This window comes from Micropterus salmoides, unplaced genomic scaffold (genome assembly GCF_014851395.1).
Source record: "Micropterus salmoides isolate LMB-PRFRI ecotype aquatic unplaced genomic scaffold, ASM1485139v1 Ms_hic_scaffold_13, whole genome shotgun sequence".
Classification (NCBI taxonomy): domain Eukaryota; kingdom Metazoa; phylum Chordata; class Actinopteri; order Centrarchiformes; family Centrarchidae; genus Micropterus; species Micropterus salmoides.
The window spans coordinates 11,610,338-11,630,140 of record NW_024040374.1 but is presented as its reverse complement, the minus strand read 5'-3'; the positions used below and the strand labels follow the sequence as shown (position 1 = coordinate 11,630,140).

General features: G+C 40.0%; 1 protein-coding gene across 2 annotated transcripts in view; it reads right to left on the bottom strand.

Moving 5' to 3' along the window:
- Nucleotides 1-19,803, bottom strand: part of LOC119900534 (low-density lipoprotein receptor-related protein 8-like) — a 35,173-nt gene that overhangs the window by 3,019 nt on the left and 12,351 nt on the right. The window contains exons 6-13 of one of the 2 annotated variants that reach the window (XM_038715573.1): nt 18,115-18,286; nt 13,071-13,286; nt 11,378-11,496; nt 10,909-11,048; nt 9,671-9,812; nt 9,289-9,486; nt 8,428-8,588; nt 3,131-5,944 (exon numbers count right to left, since the gene is read on the bottom strand). In XM_038715573.1, the coding sequence (XP_038571501.1) occupies nt 5,909-5,944; nt 8,428-8,588; nt 9,289-9,486; nt 9,671-9,812; nt 10,909-11,048; nt 11,378-11,496; nt 13,071-13,286; nt 18,115-18,286 (1,184 nt within the window). In that variant the 3' untranslated portion in view covers nt 3,131-5,908. Of the gene's footprint in view, nt 1-3,130; nt 5,945-8,427; nt 8,589-9,288; nt 9,487-9,670; nt 9,813-10,908; nt 11,049-11,377; nt 11,497-13,070; nt 13,287-18,114; nt 18,287-19,803 lie in introns of those variants that run through there. The other variant, XM_038715572.1, reaches the window with a different exon arrangement.

Here is a 19,803-nt window from a genome sequence, read left to right as displayed (position 1 = left end):
ATTTTTGTAGATTAGAAAAAAACTGAGGTCTAGAAGAGCATGGTGCATGACATTTAGTTATTCAACTACTGATACTCACTGCAGCCCACCACCAGGCATGTGGGATACTGTGGATAGGAGATCCCTCAGTTTCCCTTTCCGCTGAATGAAGGAGAGCAGAGAAAGTGAGGATTCCCATCGCAATGAAGAGGAAAATGCAACTGGCCTGCTGGTAACACTGCTTCAGAGTGAACCCAAATGCTCTCATGCCGGTGGAGTGTCGAGCCAGCTTCAAAATCCGAAATATCCGCAGCAGCTTGACGACTTTGAGGACGTGGCTGAGCTTGCTGACCCGAGCCATGGCCCTGAGGTCTTCCTGAGCATTCACGTTCTCACTGTCAGAAAAGGCTTCGAAGATGATCTGGACAAAATAAGGCATGACTGCCACCATGTCCACGAAGTTGAGTCCACTCTTCAAAAACATTGTGATGTTTGGAGTGGTGAGAAGGCGAATTAAATATTCAAAGGTGAAGAACACAATGGTGATGATCTCCACCCATTCCATGTGTGTTCTGTTGTTGATTCTATATGTTTGAAGTTCCTCCACAGTGTTGAGAGTCATTGCGACGATGGAGAAGAGCACAAAAAGGTTGGAGACCAAAGTAAAAGCCTTTGCTAGAGCTGAAGAGTACGGATCTTCCACCATGTTCCACAAAGACTTCCGTATATTCCCGAACATCATGTCCCTAAAACACTTGTCGTCGTACTTCACTTCGATCTCAGCCATCAGCTCCCTATCCACCTTCAGGTTGTCCTTTACTTCATCAACCTTCTCCTCGAACACCGTCCAGCAGCAGAACTGGGTGTCCTTCAGGCTCAGGCCCCAGTATGCAATCTCCTCCTCGAAGTTGATGGGGCACATTTCCTGTATGACCCACAGCACTCCACTTGTGTAGAAATGGCAAATGTGGTGGAAGTAGGCAGGGTCACGGTCAAAGAAGAACTCGTTCTTGCGCACACAGTAGTCGTCGCACAGCATGAGGAGTTTTGCTCTGTCCCTGCAGAGGGCCAATGAGCCTATCCGAGTTTGAGGATATTTAACGGCACACTGTTTGGGGATATGAAACACTTTCCCCCCAACATTGACAGTGATGTTATGTTGCCGTTCAGGTCTGTCCTTTGCTTTGGGGCACTCTTCTTTGATGCCAAGACTGTCCAGATCCTCCAGAGATCTCCAAGCTTTGACAGTTTTCTCCTGAGAAAATGGGAATGTTCTGTTGTCCTCTACACTCTTTGAAAGACCAGTGGTAGTGACAGTCAAGCGGCGGTTTTGCAAACATCTCTGCAGGTGAAATTTCTCTGAAGCCATAGCAACTGTGTTTCAAGGCAGGAAGCCAGTGGAAAAGAAGAAAATGAGAATAACAGGAAACAATCCAGGAAATGTAGCTATACTAGCAGCACATGGTACCTTGCTGAATCATCAGAAAGACTGTTTCTGGTCCTGCAGGAACTGAAATCCCCAGTGAATGGCAGCTCTTCCTGTTTTTGTAGCTCACTTGTAACTGATATTGTAGTTCAATAGTGAGAGACAGAGATTCCCCTCTCAGACTGTTAGTGTGTGAGGAATTTGATATATCAGACGTCTAGATCAAGGGTAAGCAGCAGGGATGTCATCCATTTAATCTCATTGGTGCATTTCCAAGTTTCCTTAAGCAGTTAAATACAGGGGGGAGGCGGGATTAGGAAACAAAGTTGATTTAAGGATTTGAAAGTGATGAAACAAAGGGTTGGCTGTTTTTTTTTTTACATACTACTCTACTTCATTCATTTCCTCACACTACTCTCATAAGACTTATAAAGGGGAAGTATGAACTGATTACAGAGGTAGAATAGCATAAAACTACAGTAAGTCATCAAAAGCTGAGACAAAAGTCCAGTGGAGATGATCTGTTAGGAATTGCGCTTTTTTTGCACTCTTGTCAAATGTTTCACTTCACCTTTATTAAACCAGGAAAGAACATCAGCAGCCAGAAGAGAGCGCACCCAAATTATGTAGCAATAATTTCAATTCACAAAGAGACATTTTTTTTTCCTAATTGCAGAAGATTCCAGGATGACGGAGCAGCATAAAAGCTCTTTAATCTAGTTTAGTGTGGACCTCACAAATTAACAACAACAAGATGTTTATAGAACTAGTAAAGGTATCAGAAACCTTAGAAGATGATACTCTTTGCAACACAGTTGACAGCAGTCCAATGTGCCAAAAAGGGATTAATGTTCCACTAAGCTTAAGATGTTCCTCTGAATTTAGTTGCATCACTTTACAACAGTTTTTACGATCTACACCAGGAACGTGAGGAAGGAAATGATTGGTTCATTGGCAAATTTTTCTATCCTGGATCTGCTACAACATGGAATTCAATTTATAGACATGTTGACTGTAAAGATAATGGCCTTATACACAAAACGTTATTAAGTGTCACAACAATCCTATCTGTTTAAATTAAAGTCTTTCGGTCCAATTTTAAAAAACAAACTCAAACACAGACATATTTTATATTATTTCAATTCTGTACATTGTAATTCATTATCACCAGCCTGCACTTTATGGGTGTCCACAGGAGGAGTTAATAGTTGATGACAAGTACATTAGTAAACACGTATTTACAGCAAAAAAGTGTTAAAATAATAAATACATTTGGAAATCTTAATTGTCTGCCATTGTCAGGGCAAGGCAAACAGTTACCCACTATGAAACCAGGAAGTGCTTCTGTTGACAGTTGAAAGACAGCTGATTCCTAAATTCCTGTTTAAACTGTAGGTGTTCATTGATCATTTTCAACATAGATTATAGGCTGTGAAATATTATTTCAAAGCATATAGATTCATAAGTGCCTAAAAAACAGTCACTTATTTAAGAGCACAGAAAAATGTTTATTTAATTAACCTTTAAAGTAGCTCAACACAAGTTCTTATTCTCTCTTTGACAGCGGCTTTATCAACAGCGGCTTTATCAAAACCTTCCCTGATGTTTCAGGCGCAAGATACAGCTGTGTGCTGAGGTGCTGGCGCATGGCGTGCACTGTTTTCTTTGACGTACACTCAGATTTACAGTGAGATTTTATAGTCTCAGAGGTAGACAAGAGATGACTTAATTTGTAACAATGCAATCATAAAATACTTTATTTGATTTATTTACAGCACCAAACAGTTTTATCCATGGTGCAAATACAGAACAATGACTGTAATGCTGCCCAGAAATAAATAAAACCCTTGCTTAAAAATAAATACTAACCACACAACTCAGCAGGTTGAACACTTATAAAATTACCTCTCAATTAGTGCTGATGGATTTTTAATAGGTCCAACATACTTTCACAAAAATAACACAAAAAGATGAGATTCAAACAAGGCATGTCCATCAACCAAACATTCACACCAACACTAACAGCCTTTGTGTAGAAGAGCAAAAACAAAACCTCCCTGACATAGAACAGAAAGAAACACATTTGTTCCCAGTGGAGCACCAGTGCTCAGAAATCAACAAACCCTAAACCTGCAACCAAAGAAATCCTCTTTTCCTCTTTACTGACAATGATATCATTATACTGTATTATTGTCATTGGACATGCTAGGCTTTCTCTAAATTTTCCCTAGCATTAGTACCCACACAAATATTTGATAACAGAATAGTTTGGGAAATGTGCTTTCTTACAGTTAGGCAAGAAGATCCATGCCACAGCTGGTTAGCTTAGCTTAACATAAAGACAGGAAACAGTGGGAACCGCTAGCTTGGCTCTGTCCAAAACCTGCCTACCAGCACCTCTAAAGCTCATTAATAAATTAACACATTGTATCTTTGTTTAATCTTTGCAAAAACCTGTGTAAAAATGAATGCGGTTTTACTGGGGGTTAGGTGCAGACAAAGTTATCTTTGTTACCAGGCTAGCTGGTTCCTAGTTTACAGCTTTTGTGCTACTGGCTGTGACTTCACATTTATTGTACAGACATGAAAGTGGCATTGATCTTCCCATCTATTTCTCGGCAAACAAGCAAACTTCCAAAAATATTCATCAACACATCAAATAATCAAATACTGCAGTACAAAGAATTACAGTTCACTACCGTAATTTCTTCCAACATTCAAAGACTTACAAAGAGTGATAAATCTAGATTTTTGTGGCATTTACTCTTGGCGCTGAAGCCAAAAATCAGCAGTAGTTTAGTAAGCAAAGAGAGTTTAGCAATAGGGACATCTGGACCTTAAAGATATTTGATGAGTGATTTTATCAAAAGGATGTTACAATGCCACAATTACAGATTTAATTATTACAGAGGTCGCCTGTGAGAATCAAACCTCTACTACTTAGATGTATCGATTAAACTTTAAAAGACCACTTGAAATGAACATTTAGATTGCAAGAATACACAATCAATGCTGCATTATTCATCACAGCAAGCTTTTGAACTTTTGATACAAGTTACAGTTGGTTGGGTGCACACCATGTCCTATATTTACTGTAGACAAGGAACATGATAACAGACTCAATGATGGAAAAAGAGAGAGTAATTGAAGGCTGGATTAAATTTTCAAAAACTGGGTCTGAAAACCCCCGCCAGGTCTCCATTTGGCAAAATCTGATTAGAGAGTCAAATGTTGCCTTATTTCAGACCAATTAGGTTCTGGGAGCTGTACAGGAATAGTTCAGCATTTTGGAAAAAACACTTCTTCACTTTATTACAGAGAGTTAGACAATAAGATCGATTTCACTCTAATATCTGTACAATAAATATGAAGCAGGAGTTAGCAGCTGGTTCGCTTAGCATAACATAAAGACTGAAAATGGGTAAACAGCTAGTCTGGTTCTGGTCATTGGTAACAAAATTCACCTACCAGCACCTCTAAAGCTCACTAATCAAAAGAAAGGAAATTTCTCTAAATGAACTATTGCTTTAAACCAGTGTGCAAACAACTGTCCAGTGTGAAAATTCTGAAGGCTAAGAACGAACACCAGGTTTTCATAAGAAAATTGAGTTAAATTATTCATGATATCCCTGTTTGACGTTGGAAAGTAAAAACAATCCATAATCTGCAAAAGAGAAGTTTTGAGAATTGAAAAACATGAAATTAACATTTTAATAAATATTCAAATGAAAAAAAAAAAAAAAAAAAAAAAAAAAAAGAGTAGAGAGGAAGTGCAACTAAGCAAAACAATTAAATAAAATCTACGTTAGGGCCGCAACTATCAATTATTTTCAATCGATTGATTAATCCAATCGCAGAGTATTCCAATTACTTGTGTACTACTGTCATAGAAGAAAAAGAAAAGCAGAAAGTCCTAATTTTTGAGAAGCTGTAAGCAGCAAATGTTTGGTATTATGACTTAAGACAATTCATCCAATATCAAAATGGTCGTCAATTCATTTTCTTTCAATCAACCAAGCGATTCAACAACTAATTGTTTCAGCTCTACTCTACACAAATCACATTTCCACTAATTGTCTTGGAGACCTGCAGCTGTAACACAGCTGGTAACCAGCTGAAGAAAATAGCTTGATAACAGGGTTTGAAAATTAAGGCAAGAGTTCATCTGGGCTGATATTCAAAATGCAAAGAAAAAGACATGTGGTTGTTCACAGCTGCTCACAGCTTAGGTATAAATAAACATCCTCACCAGCACGCTTGATGAATTCTGGAGGACTGAAAGTAATGCTTTTTCACAACTAAAGATACAACGGAAGTTTTTGTTTGAAAGCCTTTTCTCCATCTGAACTCAAGTCAGTTCTTGAGTGACTAACCACCAGAGGAAGTTGGGGCGCGACAGGGTGATCAGTTTGATTTGTCTTGCTATCAGCCACGAGGTCACTGCGGGGGTTGATATGGCACCAGGTCAAGTCTAGTCACCCGACCATCTGTGTCAAACCCTCTTCATTCACCGTCCAACTCCAGCTTAAGCAGAGTTTCCTGGCGGCGGAGAAACACACGTCTTAGTCGACATACCTCACACCATAAGCCTTTAAACTGATAGAAGGAAGTCAAGCTGTGTTTATCTGGGAGGTACAGGAGTGCTTGTTAAAAAACCTTAGACATTTCAAGCAGAAGAAGCAAATAAACAGTAGAGTCCAACCGATACTGGAGGTTTGATGCCAGTACAATATTTACATTTGTTTAAAACATCAGAAAACAATTCTGTAAATTGCAATATGTGCCTGGTGAAATGAAATAATTAAAGATGCCTTAAATAAAATATAATAAGAAAACACATCAACCGTAAATTAACAGTAGATGTAAAAGTAAACTTCAGTGGAAAGTAAAATAGTATTACCACAACCACAAAAATTGAGATGAGTAAATGCAGCTTATAAAACATTAAATGAAGTGTGGACAAGCCTGTATTACAGTCCCCTCCGAAAGTATTGGAATGGTAAGGCAAATTCCTTTGTTTTTGTTGTTCACTGAAGACATTTGGGTTTAAGCTCAGAAGAGTAAAAGTATGAGACAAGAGATCAGACTTTCAGATCACATTTCCTGGTATTCACATCTACATGTGTAAAATCAACTCAGGACATACCACCCTTTGTTTGAACCTACCCATTTTTCAAGTAAGCAAAACTATTGGAACATGTGACTGACAGATGTTTCTTGTTGCCTTCTAGGTTGATTGTCCAAACATTATATAGCTCTGCATGACTAGTCTAAGTTTCCATCCTTGGTTCAAACCTATAAAGACTGCATTTCCTGTTAAAGAGGATAAACCAACTTGAAGACTAGAAAATCAAGCCATTGATAAGAGGAGACTGAAGGGAGAAACACCCCGAAACAAACAAGAACTGAAAAAAGCTGCGGTAAAAGCCTGGAATAGCATCACAAATGAAGAATGCCACCAAATATTAAATGTTATTGATTTTAAGATTATTTGTTCCTTTACTTTTGCTCACCTAGGAATACTGTGGTCTAATACAAACAGTGATATGTCCTACGTTATTTAACACATCTAGATGTGAATACCAGGAAATAAAAACTGAAACTCTTGTCTCATACTCATCTTTTGATCTTAAACCCAAATGTCTTCAGTGAACAACAAAAAGAAAAGGAATTTTGGAGGGGACAGTATGAACATAAAATGAATTTTACTATATGTTACCTGTAACTAATTAATATTAGAGCTGCAACTAAATATTGTTTTTATTGTCGGTTAATGCACTTTAATGCTGATTATTTTCATTATCACTTGAAGGCAAGGGGAAGGGCTGCTGAGGTGTGTGGATTTCTATTTTCAGTAGGTAACTTCACCTTTGGTGTTTACTCACAAACTACTTTAATCTGCTTACCTTGATTTTGGTAGGACAGTGGACAGACAAGGAAATAAGGGAGAGAGATAGGGGGCGACTCGCAGCAAAGGGTTAGGGCCCTTGGCTGGATTTGAATGCAGGCTACTGCAGTAAGGACGCAGCCTAGTACTTGGGTACACAAGTCACATTTTGGATTTTTTCACGCATGCTTTGTTTTTCACAGCAGCAGGTGAGCCGCGTGACGAGGACGCTTGTTGTTAATGACTAAGCCTATCAAAACAATCAAGACCAACGTGGTACCGAATGACATTGGCACAGGTGTGTTCAATGTTGCTTTCCTGGAAACTATCCACTGTGTCCGCGTCTTCTAAGGTCTCTATGTCTCTGTGTTTCTGTACAAAATGCTAGAATGGGTCACTAGCTGTTAATATACCTGGGCAGAATTTTGTCATCTGATCGGTTCTTCTGATAGGCCTGTATAGAGACTACCAATCAAACTATTTAAAATGAATATCAGTCAATGACGGAGCACCCATATATATACACACACACGTTTATCCCGTTATATTTGCTGGATCACCATGACAAGAGGATGAATCCTAATGACTTTGGCGATCCACTGACTTTTCCTCTGGTGGCACCAGCAGGTCAAAGTTTCCACTTATTCTGTTAAATATCTCGACATCTACTGAACGGATTGGCACACAATTTTACACAGACATTCTTGGTTGCCAGATGATTAATTCCTACTAACCTTGGTGATCCTCTGACCTTTCTTCTAGCACCATCATAATGTTGACGTTTGTGGGATGAATTACTATGCATTTTTGCTACACACATTCAAGCCTCACTCAGGATAAATTAAAATAACTTTGGTGATCCCCTCACTTTAGCATGGCTGAAGTCTCTTGTTTTCTTCAAGTTTTGGTCTAAAAAACTCAAAAAAAAAGGTCTCACAGGCGACCCGTCTAACAGCTCGCCACATCATAAATGCAATCTCCAAAATAACCATTAAGTGGAAAACCAACCCCTCTTTAAAACAATTATTTATTTATTTATATATAAAAAACGTGTACACACGGAAAGGTGTCTCCTCTCTGAAGGTGCCTGTGTCTGCTCTTTTTGTGTATGTGTGTGCGTGCAAACTTCTCTTGCCTTGATGAGACATGTGTTTGGACACATGACTGGCTCCTGGATGATGAGTGGGTCCTGGGACTCTTTGAGGGAGAAACTCTGCTCAGTGAGAGATGTGGACGGCCTGAACCCTTCTCTCCACCACCACAGAGCCATTCCCACCAGCAGCAGACTGAGAAACACTGGGAAATGCACATACACAAAATGAACCACTTTCAAGAGCCTCTGCAGACATGACGGAGGATATGTTGATTAGTTCAACAACCTCAAACAAAGAGGTGGCTTTATTTGTATTTCTACACTATATTTTGTGGAGTGCTTCTCTGGATACTCAGACGTTTGTCTGTGGACAGGCTTGTAAAAATATGTACGTTTTATTTAGCAGACCGTTAAAAACATATTGAGAATTGCTTCTGTCTTATTTAGCCTTTAGTAATCCCTAAAAACACATGTCTGTATTCTTAATAATTCTGTATGTGGGATCTAAAAGCTCAAAAGCTCATGGCCAAAGTTAATGCACAATGACTGTCTGTTGCAAGTGAATGACTCAGCAGGGAGTGAACACATCGACCTCAGTTTAATGTGACATCACATCATCACATTTTATATCCTCCGTCTCACAGGAGAAGCAATTAAGTTACATCAAACTAATGGAATGCAGCTGGGAAACATAACTAAAGGCAATATGTACAGCAATACTGTGCCATTAACAGCCTCTAGACTGCCATTCATTTCTGTTTGACCACTTAATGTAATTGGAAGACGTGTGTTGACACCATCTACATGACATGGAGCACAGGAGCTTGTTCCAGCCTTGTGGTGAGGATTTGTTTTGAATACAGATTTTGGGAAATAAACAGGTTTTTTGGGGGTGTTTTTTACCAATGAGAGAGAGGATTCCAGCATTTGTTGGATCAGATAAAGTTGATGCAGGAACTGATCGAGAAATGGCAGGGATTTCTTCAGATTTGTTTCGTCTGGTTTCCGGAGGAGTACAGCTGAACTCTGGACTCTCAGACAGCAGGTTGACAACGCATTCGTGCTGGCAGACCGTCCTGGTATTTCCGCATACAGATGGCCCTAAGAACCAGGCGAACATACAATCAGTTGAGAGGAATCATTGACTGCAAGGTGGCAATATTGTGATGCGAAGGTCAAAAGGACAGCAGCAACAACAGAGTGTCCCCTGACCTTCTTACAAAAATAAAATCCCTATAAAACTTGAAACATACAGTATGTCTTTAACTCATGTGACTGGTCATACCGTTTGGTTGAAGAACAGGCTGAATGATGACCACACCGCCCGGTGAGGTGGCATTTGACAACAGTACTTGGAGGTTGCCACCGTTGTGTTTGTTGGCTCTGCAGATTGAGTGCGTCACTTCTTCACTCCAATATACAAACCCCTGAAGCAGAATGGACAGACTTAGCAGAGCTGGTATTTTACAGCAAACAGGGCCATGAGTCAGTGAACTAAAGTCTTACAATGTTTAAAATATCCTTGTATGTTGAAATAATGTCTATATGCAGTCTGTGGATGATGATCATTTAGCAAATTTCTCCTCTCCTCTTGTTCATGTTGACTGTCAAGTCATATATTTGTATGACCACTACATTTGTATTCCAAAGTGAAAATAAATGGCGGACTTATTGTAAAAAGACTCCAAAAAGACTTAAAATTAAATCAAAATCTCTATATTGATGTAAAAATGTATCTCTACAATTGCTAAATCCTCAATTTCACTGCTCATGCCTAAACACCAGTGCTAACAATTAGATAAAAAATTTAATTTTATAATATGTCAAGAAAACACTGGAAATGACCTTGTAACAAAAGGTCCTAACTTAGTTACCATTTCATGTATATTTGTCAATGTCTTCTAGGTTTTCAACCTGTCTTCATTTTAAATTCTATATTTGAGTAGAAAAACACCTGGATGTTTGCTGTTCACCGTGGCCTGGGCCAAGCTAGCAGCAGATGAGATTTTTCTAGCCATTTGTCTGATCATTTTAAATGTTTAATTTGTTCGGCTTTTTCCTGTTGTGTTTTATGACTTGCAAGCGCCACACATGCAGTACATGTGTCTACAGGAATGTGTATATCAGATCAACCATGTTCTTGTGCGCATGCTGATAGAGCACAAGATGCAAACAAAATTATGAATTATATTCTTAACGATATCTTTTGGGTAGATATTTGCACAGATAGGAGTTCAAATTCAGGAGTCCATTAGTGACAGAAATGCAGCAGCTTTTAGACATGATTCAGCACAAAGGGAACAGGGAAGTTATGGTGTTACGAAATGTAACATACATACATACATACATAGTTTTAGAGTAACAAGACTGGTGCAGCACATGAAAAGCAGTAGTGATTTCTAGTTTCTACGTTCTGAAATTCAGTTCTGTATCTAGTGGGACATGACGTTGTCAGTAGTGAGAAATATTCTCTTATGGTTTTGAGGCACCAGCTGTCTCCATTATTTCATGGGGTTGTTATACCTCAAACACAGCCAGTCCGAAGGGCCGGTCCAGATAACCATTAGACTCTACCACTGTTTTACGGTGATGGCCCTCTAGATTTACTCTGGAGATGCTTCTCATTCCCTGGTCAACCCAGTACAACAGCTGACGAGGTATATCTAGAAGAAAAAAAAACAAAAAACACATGAAACATGACCTGCAACAGAGGGGCAACTAAACTGTAATGCTGTGATGGTCATGATCAGCCCTTTGATTTATGCTGGAAGTGCGCACACCCACGCACACACGCACACGTGCACACACACACACACACACACACACACACACACGCACACGTGCACACACCCTGTTCTAAAGCTGGGGTGGGGCTTCCCCTTTCAAACTTCTCTTAACAATTTACATAGATTATCAACAACAATTCCCGCAAGTTCAACAGAGGCCCAAAAATCACTGCACAATTATCTTTGTGCAATTTCACACAACATACCAAGAGAGAGAGCGACGGGGTGTCGTATTGACGAAGTAACCAGAGCCATCCTGTCCAAACCATCCAAACTAGCCCTCTCGATCTTTGAAGAGCTGCCACACTGAGCCCAGAAGAGCAGCCTGAGAAAACAGAAGTGGCTTATGAATAATGCAGCAGAGTTTTGGCCTATAGTTCTTTCTTTTTCCTGTTTTAAATCCATCGTCAACCGCTTATCCTGCGTACAAGGTCGCGGGGGGCTGGAGCCAATCCCAGTTTACATTGGGCGAAAGGCGGGGTACACCCTGGACAGATCACCAGTCCTGTTTTAAATGTTTTTTAAAGATTCAGTGTGTACGTTTTAGTGGCATCTAGTGGTGAGGGTTGCGAATTGCAACCAGTGGCTCACTGTGCTTTCACATGCTCCTCGATGGTCCCATTTCCCGAGTTGTGAAATCATTCTTCCTACTTAGTGTGTGTTCATGTGCTCTTAAGTCGGAATGTGGAATCAACATGGACGCTACTACAAAGATGTGTTGGATGAGCATTATCGGAGCATATAACAACACAGACATCTAGTTCACTGTACATGGACAGCAAACTCACCGTTATAACCATATTACAAATTACATGTTTGCAAAATATGTATACGTTATTTTGCACGAATCAAAGTTCTGTATACTTTTTATGTCCCATGTATGCTTTATTTCTCTATTTGCAATAAAGATTTATTACGTAAAGACGTGTGGTGGTCCATTTGTCCAGATTCCTCTTCTTTTCGTAATTCTAACAAACTAGTCAATTACTACTGCGACTACTACTACTACTTACATTACAACATTGTTCTTCCTCATACGTATTCAACGCTCTGAAGAGCCGTTTTTCCATTTGGGCTTCTTTAGAAACATGGCGGCGCAACATGGCAAAGTCCATGTAAGGGGACACGGGGTGTATGAAGATAGAAATGCTCATTCTAAGGTAATAAAACATAACGGTTCATAATGTAAGGTCTTTTATACACCATTGAAAACAATAGTTTTGTATATTATCTTGCATTTCTTTCAATAGACCCTCCTAAATATTACATACTGAACTTTTATGTTCGTCTTTTTATGTGTATTTTTCTTTTTTGAGAAACAAAATCGTATTTCACCAAGTTGATATCATTATTATTAAAGGATAGCGGAAGTTCTATGATTTTAAAATTGTGTGGGAAATTTATCATAAAAGTTATTCAGATTTTTTTCCTCCAAGGTGGCAAACAAATAGTGCTTCAACAAAGAAAACAGACAAAAACAATGAATAAGATAAAACCTAAAAGTATTTGAGCTGAGAACAAAAAGGCTAGCAATGTTTGAATCAAAAAAATGCAGCTCTTATCACTGACTGGTGAGATGCATGAATGAACCAGACACTTCAAACTCTTTATTGCACTGCTGCTATCTCTTAATATATGTATTGCTTTGTCCTATACTGTCACTCCCTGTGTAAATACATGCTTAAAAAAAGAGTCTTGTGTTTAACCACCTCTTACTGTACACAGTGACGTATTCGTTCATTCAAACCAGGTGAAAAGCTTTTAAACAAATATTTACTGTAATGATCATGAAGCAACAATATGTCGTCACAGCTCTCTGCTGACGTGAGTACACTGCACCTCCTTAACGATGCTTACTATTAATTCAAGTGAATAGTAAATATGCCTGGGCTTGCATACCCTTGGAGAGGATCCACAGCCACTGCGGAGACTTTATCCAGACCTGTGATAAGCGGACGCTGAGCTGAACCATCCAGCAGGCCAACATTAACCGAACCGCTCTCGATACTGGTCCAGTAGAGGAGCTGATGGATCCAGTCCACAGCCAGGCCCGACACTGAACCTTGCACTTTCAACACCAACACCGAATCTTGCGGCTTTCCATCCATGGAGACCCTGACAAACATCCAAGAGTAAAAGAAACATATAAAATTGATAAAAACATGGTGTTTATTCAAAGTTCAATTTAAAATTCTGTTCCACTTAATCCATCCAAATTCTGACTTTGACAATACATGCTACAGTGGGTTTACTCATATTGTCCTACGTAAGCTCAGAAAATGTGACAGCCAAATGCAACCCAATAACGGTCTTCCATGTTTGTCTTTAGCCCAGCTAGCAGCATTGCACTAGGGGTGGCAATATCGGACGGTCAGTCCACCACTTTAGTCCAGACTGAAATATATCATCAATTACTGGTGATCCTCTGAGTACTGTGGAATGTCGCCGAGAGGTTGACATTTTTGGTTCTGAATGACATGTCTCCATAATTGCTAGATGAATTGGCACAAGATTTGGTAGACATTAAAGTCCCGCTCAGGATGAATAATAACTTTTATGACCAAAAACCTGCTAATGTTAGCATTTAGCTCAGACACTTGGTTTTTATGTGGGGCCCTGATAATCAAAGTAAATTTTTTCAGACTTTTTCATTTTGAATAGTTAAATAATTTTGTAGGTTGATATGTTATTTATATTTTAATGATTACGCTTTTTTTGTCAATATGAATTGGCTGAATGCAATGTTTTTTGTAATTTGTAAAAAGATGCCAAAATTATGTCTAGATGTCTGTTTTGTCTGATCAGGAAGCAAATGCTTTGCAGTTTTCAACAGTAGCAGACTAAAATTCTTCCTCTCTTGGTAACCATTTCTCATTTAGACTACTGTAACTCCCTCTTTACTTGCATCATTCAGTCCTCTCTAGCCCATCTTTAATTAGCAGCGGGGCTATAACAAATACTAGTCACACATCACTCCAGTTTGCCTCCATTCACTGGCTACTGAATGAGCCTACTCTGTGCACACCCTTAACTTCCTCTTAAGCGCTTTCGTTGTGTTAGGAAATTCTGCACGCATTTGCCTGTAAATATGTTCAACTGGGTTATGTGCAGGGACTGAAACAAAATACATTTTTGGCCATAAGTGGGGGATTCGGAACATACTGCACATACAGATACAGAAGCTGCAGCAGCAGTTTGAGGAAGTCTCTATAAATGTTTTGACACATTTTTCTTGCTTTGAAAAATATAGTACATGTACTCAAACTGACCACATCCACCATGCACTGTGAAACCACAACCGCGTTTTGACAGTCATCGTTGGTTTCTGTAGGGCATGAACACTACTCAAAAAATTTCTGTCAAGTCAACATGAGAATAATTTAGTTATAAATTCCCTGGATGGATTGCATACTCCATGTGCCAAGGGAAAGTTTTAATTAAGTCTAGGGCAGGCTTCCTTTTCTGTCACAGAGCTTCCTTTACTCATGTTGCCAAACTTGCTTTGTTAAAAAATTACCAACTTACTAATTTTAGACTTCAGTGATGTGGTTTATTGAAATGCCTGAGATGGCGCCATCCGTTTTGTTAGTGGAGCCCCATATAACACAGACCACTGTGACTTATATGCACTAGTTGGTTGGCCCTTGTTTCATACACTTTGCCTAACTCACTGGTGCCAGCTCATTTATCAGTCCCCATTGTACCTAATTTCAGTGATCACTTTATCATTACCGACCCAAAATGTGGAATACACACATGCAAAAGATGTGTGACCAGAGAGATAAACCTGCTTTAGGTTTATCTCTCTGGTCACACGTCTTTCGGCTGCCACTCCTGTCAGTTCTCAGCTGCCAATGATTGGAACGAATTGCAGAAAAATACAAAAAATAAAATACGAAAAACAAAAAAACCTAAACACTGGACTACTGGACATGTAAACTTCACAGCCATGATGATGCCTTTCGCAAAACGTGGGACCCCTTTTTGTCATTTGTTGGTTTGAATATTTCCACCATTCTTACAAGAGGGTTTCTATCATAGCTCTGAATGCACTGGCTCAAAAGGGACACTCTGCTTTGCCATTTAATTTCTCTCCTTTTGTTTCTGTACACCTTTCCTTAATCATGCAAGATGTCTATGAAGATTCTCAGTCATCCAGGTCATAGTTATCCAACGAAGGTTAAAGTCAAGGGCAACTGGACTTGGTTGAAGATACTGGAAGACATTTCGTCCCTCATCCAAAGGACTTCTTCAGTTCTGACTGACTGAAACTCGGCTATTTAACCTCAGTGGGGTCGTTTGCCAGGGTCATCGATACTGCTGGTTTGTTAGTGTTCCTGGTTGCTGTAACGACAGTCGTTACAGTCGTTAAGGCTACCGGTGGCCAAGACTGAACGACCATCGTTGGTATCTTCACCTGAGGCCAATAGGTTACGTTTGTTGAGTTTCCTGGGAAGTGATGAAAGGACAGCATTGTAAGTGGGGGATAAGTGGTGGCGTAGACCCCCTCCCCTGTTCAATGACGGCTTCTCAACCCTTGTGTAGATGGCTTCCTTGACACCTCTTTCAAACCATCCATCTTCTCTGTCTAAAATGTGCACCTGGTGGTCCTCAAACGAGTGTCCTCTGTCCTTCAGATGGAAGTAGACTGCAGAGTCTTGACCTGAGGAGTTGGCCCTTCTGTGTTGAGCCATGCGTTTGTGTAGTGGTTGTTTAGTCTCCCCAATATACAGGTCTGTGCATTCCTCACTGCATTGGACCGCATACACTAGATTGCTTTTCTTGTGTTTGGGTGTGCGGTCTTTGGGGTGTACCAGCATCTGTCTTAGTGTGTTCTTGGGTTTAAAAAACACAGGGATGTTATGTTTGTTGAAAATCCTCCTGAGTTTCTCTGATACTCCAGACACGTATGGAATCACAATGTTGTTGCGTTTGACCTTCTTTTCCTCTTTCCCTGTAGTTTTGTTCTTCTTGGATCTTGTGGCTGTTTTCACAAAGGTCCATTTAGGGTATCCACAGGCTGTAAGTGCCCCCTTCAGGTGGTTCTGTTCCTTCTCTCTGGCTTGGGCGCTTGTTGGTATGTTTTCTGCTCTGTGGTGCAGTGTTCTCATGACCCCTAGCTTGTGCTCCAGTGGGTGGTGGGAATCGAACAGTAGGTATTGGTCTGTGTGTGTGGGTTTTCTGTAAACATCAATCTGCAGGCTCCTGTCCTCTTCAATGTGTACAGCGCAGTCCAGGAAGGCCGAACTGTTGTTTTGAACATCTTCTCGTGTGAACTGGATATTACTGTCCACAGAGTTGATGTGTTCTGTGAAGGCTTGCACTTCCTGGCTTTTAATTTTGACCCAGGTGTCGTCCACATATCTGTACCAGTGGCTCGGTGCTGTTCCTCTGAAGGAGTTGAGGGCTTTGTTCTCCACTTCTTCCATGTAGATGTTTGCCACAATCGGGGATACCGGTGAGCCCATGGCACAGCCATGCTTCTGTCTGTAGAATCCACCGTTGTACTGGAAGTAGGTGGTGTTTAGACAGAGGTCGAGTAATTTGCAGATTTGGTCAGGGCTGAGGCTAGTTCTGTTGTCCGGGGTGTTGTCTTGTGTTAGCCATTTCCTAACGGTTTCTACTGCCTCTATGGTGGGGATGCAGGTGAACAAAGAAGTCACGTCATAGGATACCATGGTTTCATCTGGATCCAGTTTTAGTCCTCGAACTTTGTTTACAAAGTCAATAGAGTTTTGGACGTGGTGAGGCGTGTTTCCCACCAAAGGAGCTAAGATGGTAGAAATGTGTTTGGCAATGTTGTAGGTGACCGAGTTAATGCTGCTGATAATCGGCCCGAGTGGGGCTCCTTCTTTGTGTATCTTGGGTAGTCCATAAATGCATGGAATGGCTTCTCCAGGATACAAACGGTAATATTGTTCACGGGTGATGGTGTCGTCCTTCTGTAACTGTTGTAGACATTCTATGGCCTTTTTTCTTGTATCCGCTGGTTGGGTCTCGTCTCAGTGTCTCATGTGTGTTTGTGTCCATTAGTAGTAGTAGTAGTAGTAGTAGTAGTAGTAGTAGTAGTAGTGTTGACTTTATTCTGGTAGTCCGCTGTGTTAAGTACTACCGTGCATCTTCCTTTGTCAGCAGGTAGGATAGTGATGTTTTGATCCTTGCTCAGAGACGTCACAGCCTTCCTTTCTTGGATGGTGAGGTTTGAAGGGGGGCCTTCGCATTAGAAAGAGCTGCAGATGACTTTAGTCTGAGCTGTTCCGCTTCTGTTTCTGTTAATTTGTTTTTCCTAATGGCCGATTCTGTGGCTGTGATGAGGTCTACTATAGGTAGTTGCTGTGGTGTAATGGCAAAGTTTAATCCTTTGGCGAAAGTCATGCAAATATCCTCATGTGTAACAACATACCCTCAATTTATTTTGTTTTTATATATTTTATATTACTTTTACTTGTATGACTCCTGAATCTCCCGCCTGTACAAATTTGAATCTGAATGTGTATGTGAGCCAAATGAATGTTTGTTTTGTTGTTCCTGTCTTTTCTTTTGAAAATAATAATAAATAAAATAATAAACAAATATATAAAAAAATTGACTGATTGCACGTGTTAATCCTAATCTGTTTTGTGCTCTATTATACTGTTTTTTGTTTGTATTATATTGTGTTTGCCGCCTTCTCGCCTTTAATGTCTCTGTCTGGCGTATTTGCACTTCCATCTATATAGAGATAAAGGTGAAGAAAGGGATGTCTGGGTTACATTGCTTATCCTGCTGCCACAGAGACCCAGATAAGCGGTGGAAAATGGATGGATGGGGTTATTCATTTGTTTACATATGTATCATAACTTGTGCTTTTCACAGTCAACTGTCACACCTCTCAATCATTGCTTTGGAAGCTATTATAGAGCGGTGAATGGTGGTCGCAGTATCTACAGCTCCAATCTGTTACCTATAAACGGAGCCCTGTCCTTGCCGGGCCCAGTACAGTGTTCGGTTAGCGACTATAGCTGCCACTGCCCCTGGCCCTGGCCAATGTGTGGTCGCTTCCCTGTACTCAGTCCCAGTGATGCTCATCCGTCGCATTCCTTTAGAAGAGGTGAAAACCAGTTGAGCCTCATCCCCTGGAAGAACACAAACACAAGTTTTTCTTGGTTCGTTAATCAAACTAGAGATGTCCTGAGCTGATCTGACTGAATTAAAGCCGATCTTTATCTATAACTAGGGGCAATAAGGCATCTTGTTTTAAAAAGGGTAAGAAGCAGCAGCTAAATTGTCTGGAATTATTTTAAAGTGGAAAATGAGCAATCTAATCTGTCAGCCATATCAGTGTTTAGTAACACATCAACAGACCTGATTTTAGCCACCACACAAGTAAAACTGTGATGTTATCAGTGGGAGTGCACAACATTTCAGGTTCATGTTGTGACATCTCAATCTAACTCAGGCCTTATACAATATCAGCACCATATCAGGAACGATACCAACCCAACCATAAAATTCACTAATACAATAGAATTGACGTCACACAACAGGATATCACAATACTAATTAAACACTCCTGAAGAGACTCCATAGAGACTAGTTCAATAATTACATCTCCAGTGAACTGATGGATGTTCACTAATATGTTTGTACAGCCCAACTCCCTTTTACACTGAATTGAGTCAAAGTTTAAGTAAGGTGGAACCACTCTGAGCCCCACACAATGTCAGCTTTGTAAACCAGATAGTATTTCAACCTGCCATATGCAACTGATAACAAAGAAATATCACAAGCAAACATGTATTCTAATCCATGCATATGTAAATACCATGACAGCATGTATTTCCAGTAGGGCTGCTAGCAACAGTGGGAAACCAACCCTGGGGAGGAAGTCATTTGATCCATTGCTAATATAAAACTAGTAATTAGGCGAGCTTTAAAGAAATTGGAGTAAATATCACATTGATGGAAGAATAATGTAAAAGTGTCTTTTTATAACAATTAAATACTTTCAGAATATCACAGTAACTGTGCTGCTCACACTACAAGACCTGTTTTTGTTTACGTTCATCCTGCTGTGCTCTCACTTAACTATATTTTCGTTTCCCATCTTACACTCATCCTCCAAGGTGCTTCAACTACAAGTGCATATAGTGAGCGTATAGCTCACAAAATAGTCAAGATGCATCTCAGAACTGCTCAAACTATTTGACACGTCAGGAGGAGCATGGTGACAGATTCTGTGACCATTCAAGGATTTTTGTCTCAGATCTCCAAAATGTCGGGGGCAAATGTGGAAAAAAAGTCATGTAGTCTGCACTAGACCATAAAGTGATAAAATGGTGACCTGTCCAGGCTGAACTCATGCTAGTCACGCCATACCAAAAGATTGTTTCCATCAGCGTATGATAGTGAAGGCATGCTGTCTCGCCTTGGCTAACACAAAAAGACACTTTTTTCCGAAATAATATAATCACAAAGCAAAGGCAAAATATTTACTGAGTATACAATAGTCACCAAGTAACTAAATTGATAATGAGACAAGATGCGTCGGGATTTGTCTGATTCAGCCAAGTAGATCAGACATCACAAAGGGAAAACCTTCTGAATGTTTTTACTAGCTGGGCAAAGTAGAGAAACAGCTCAATCAATCACA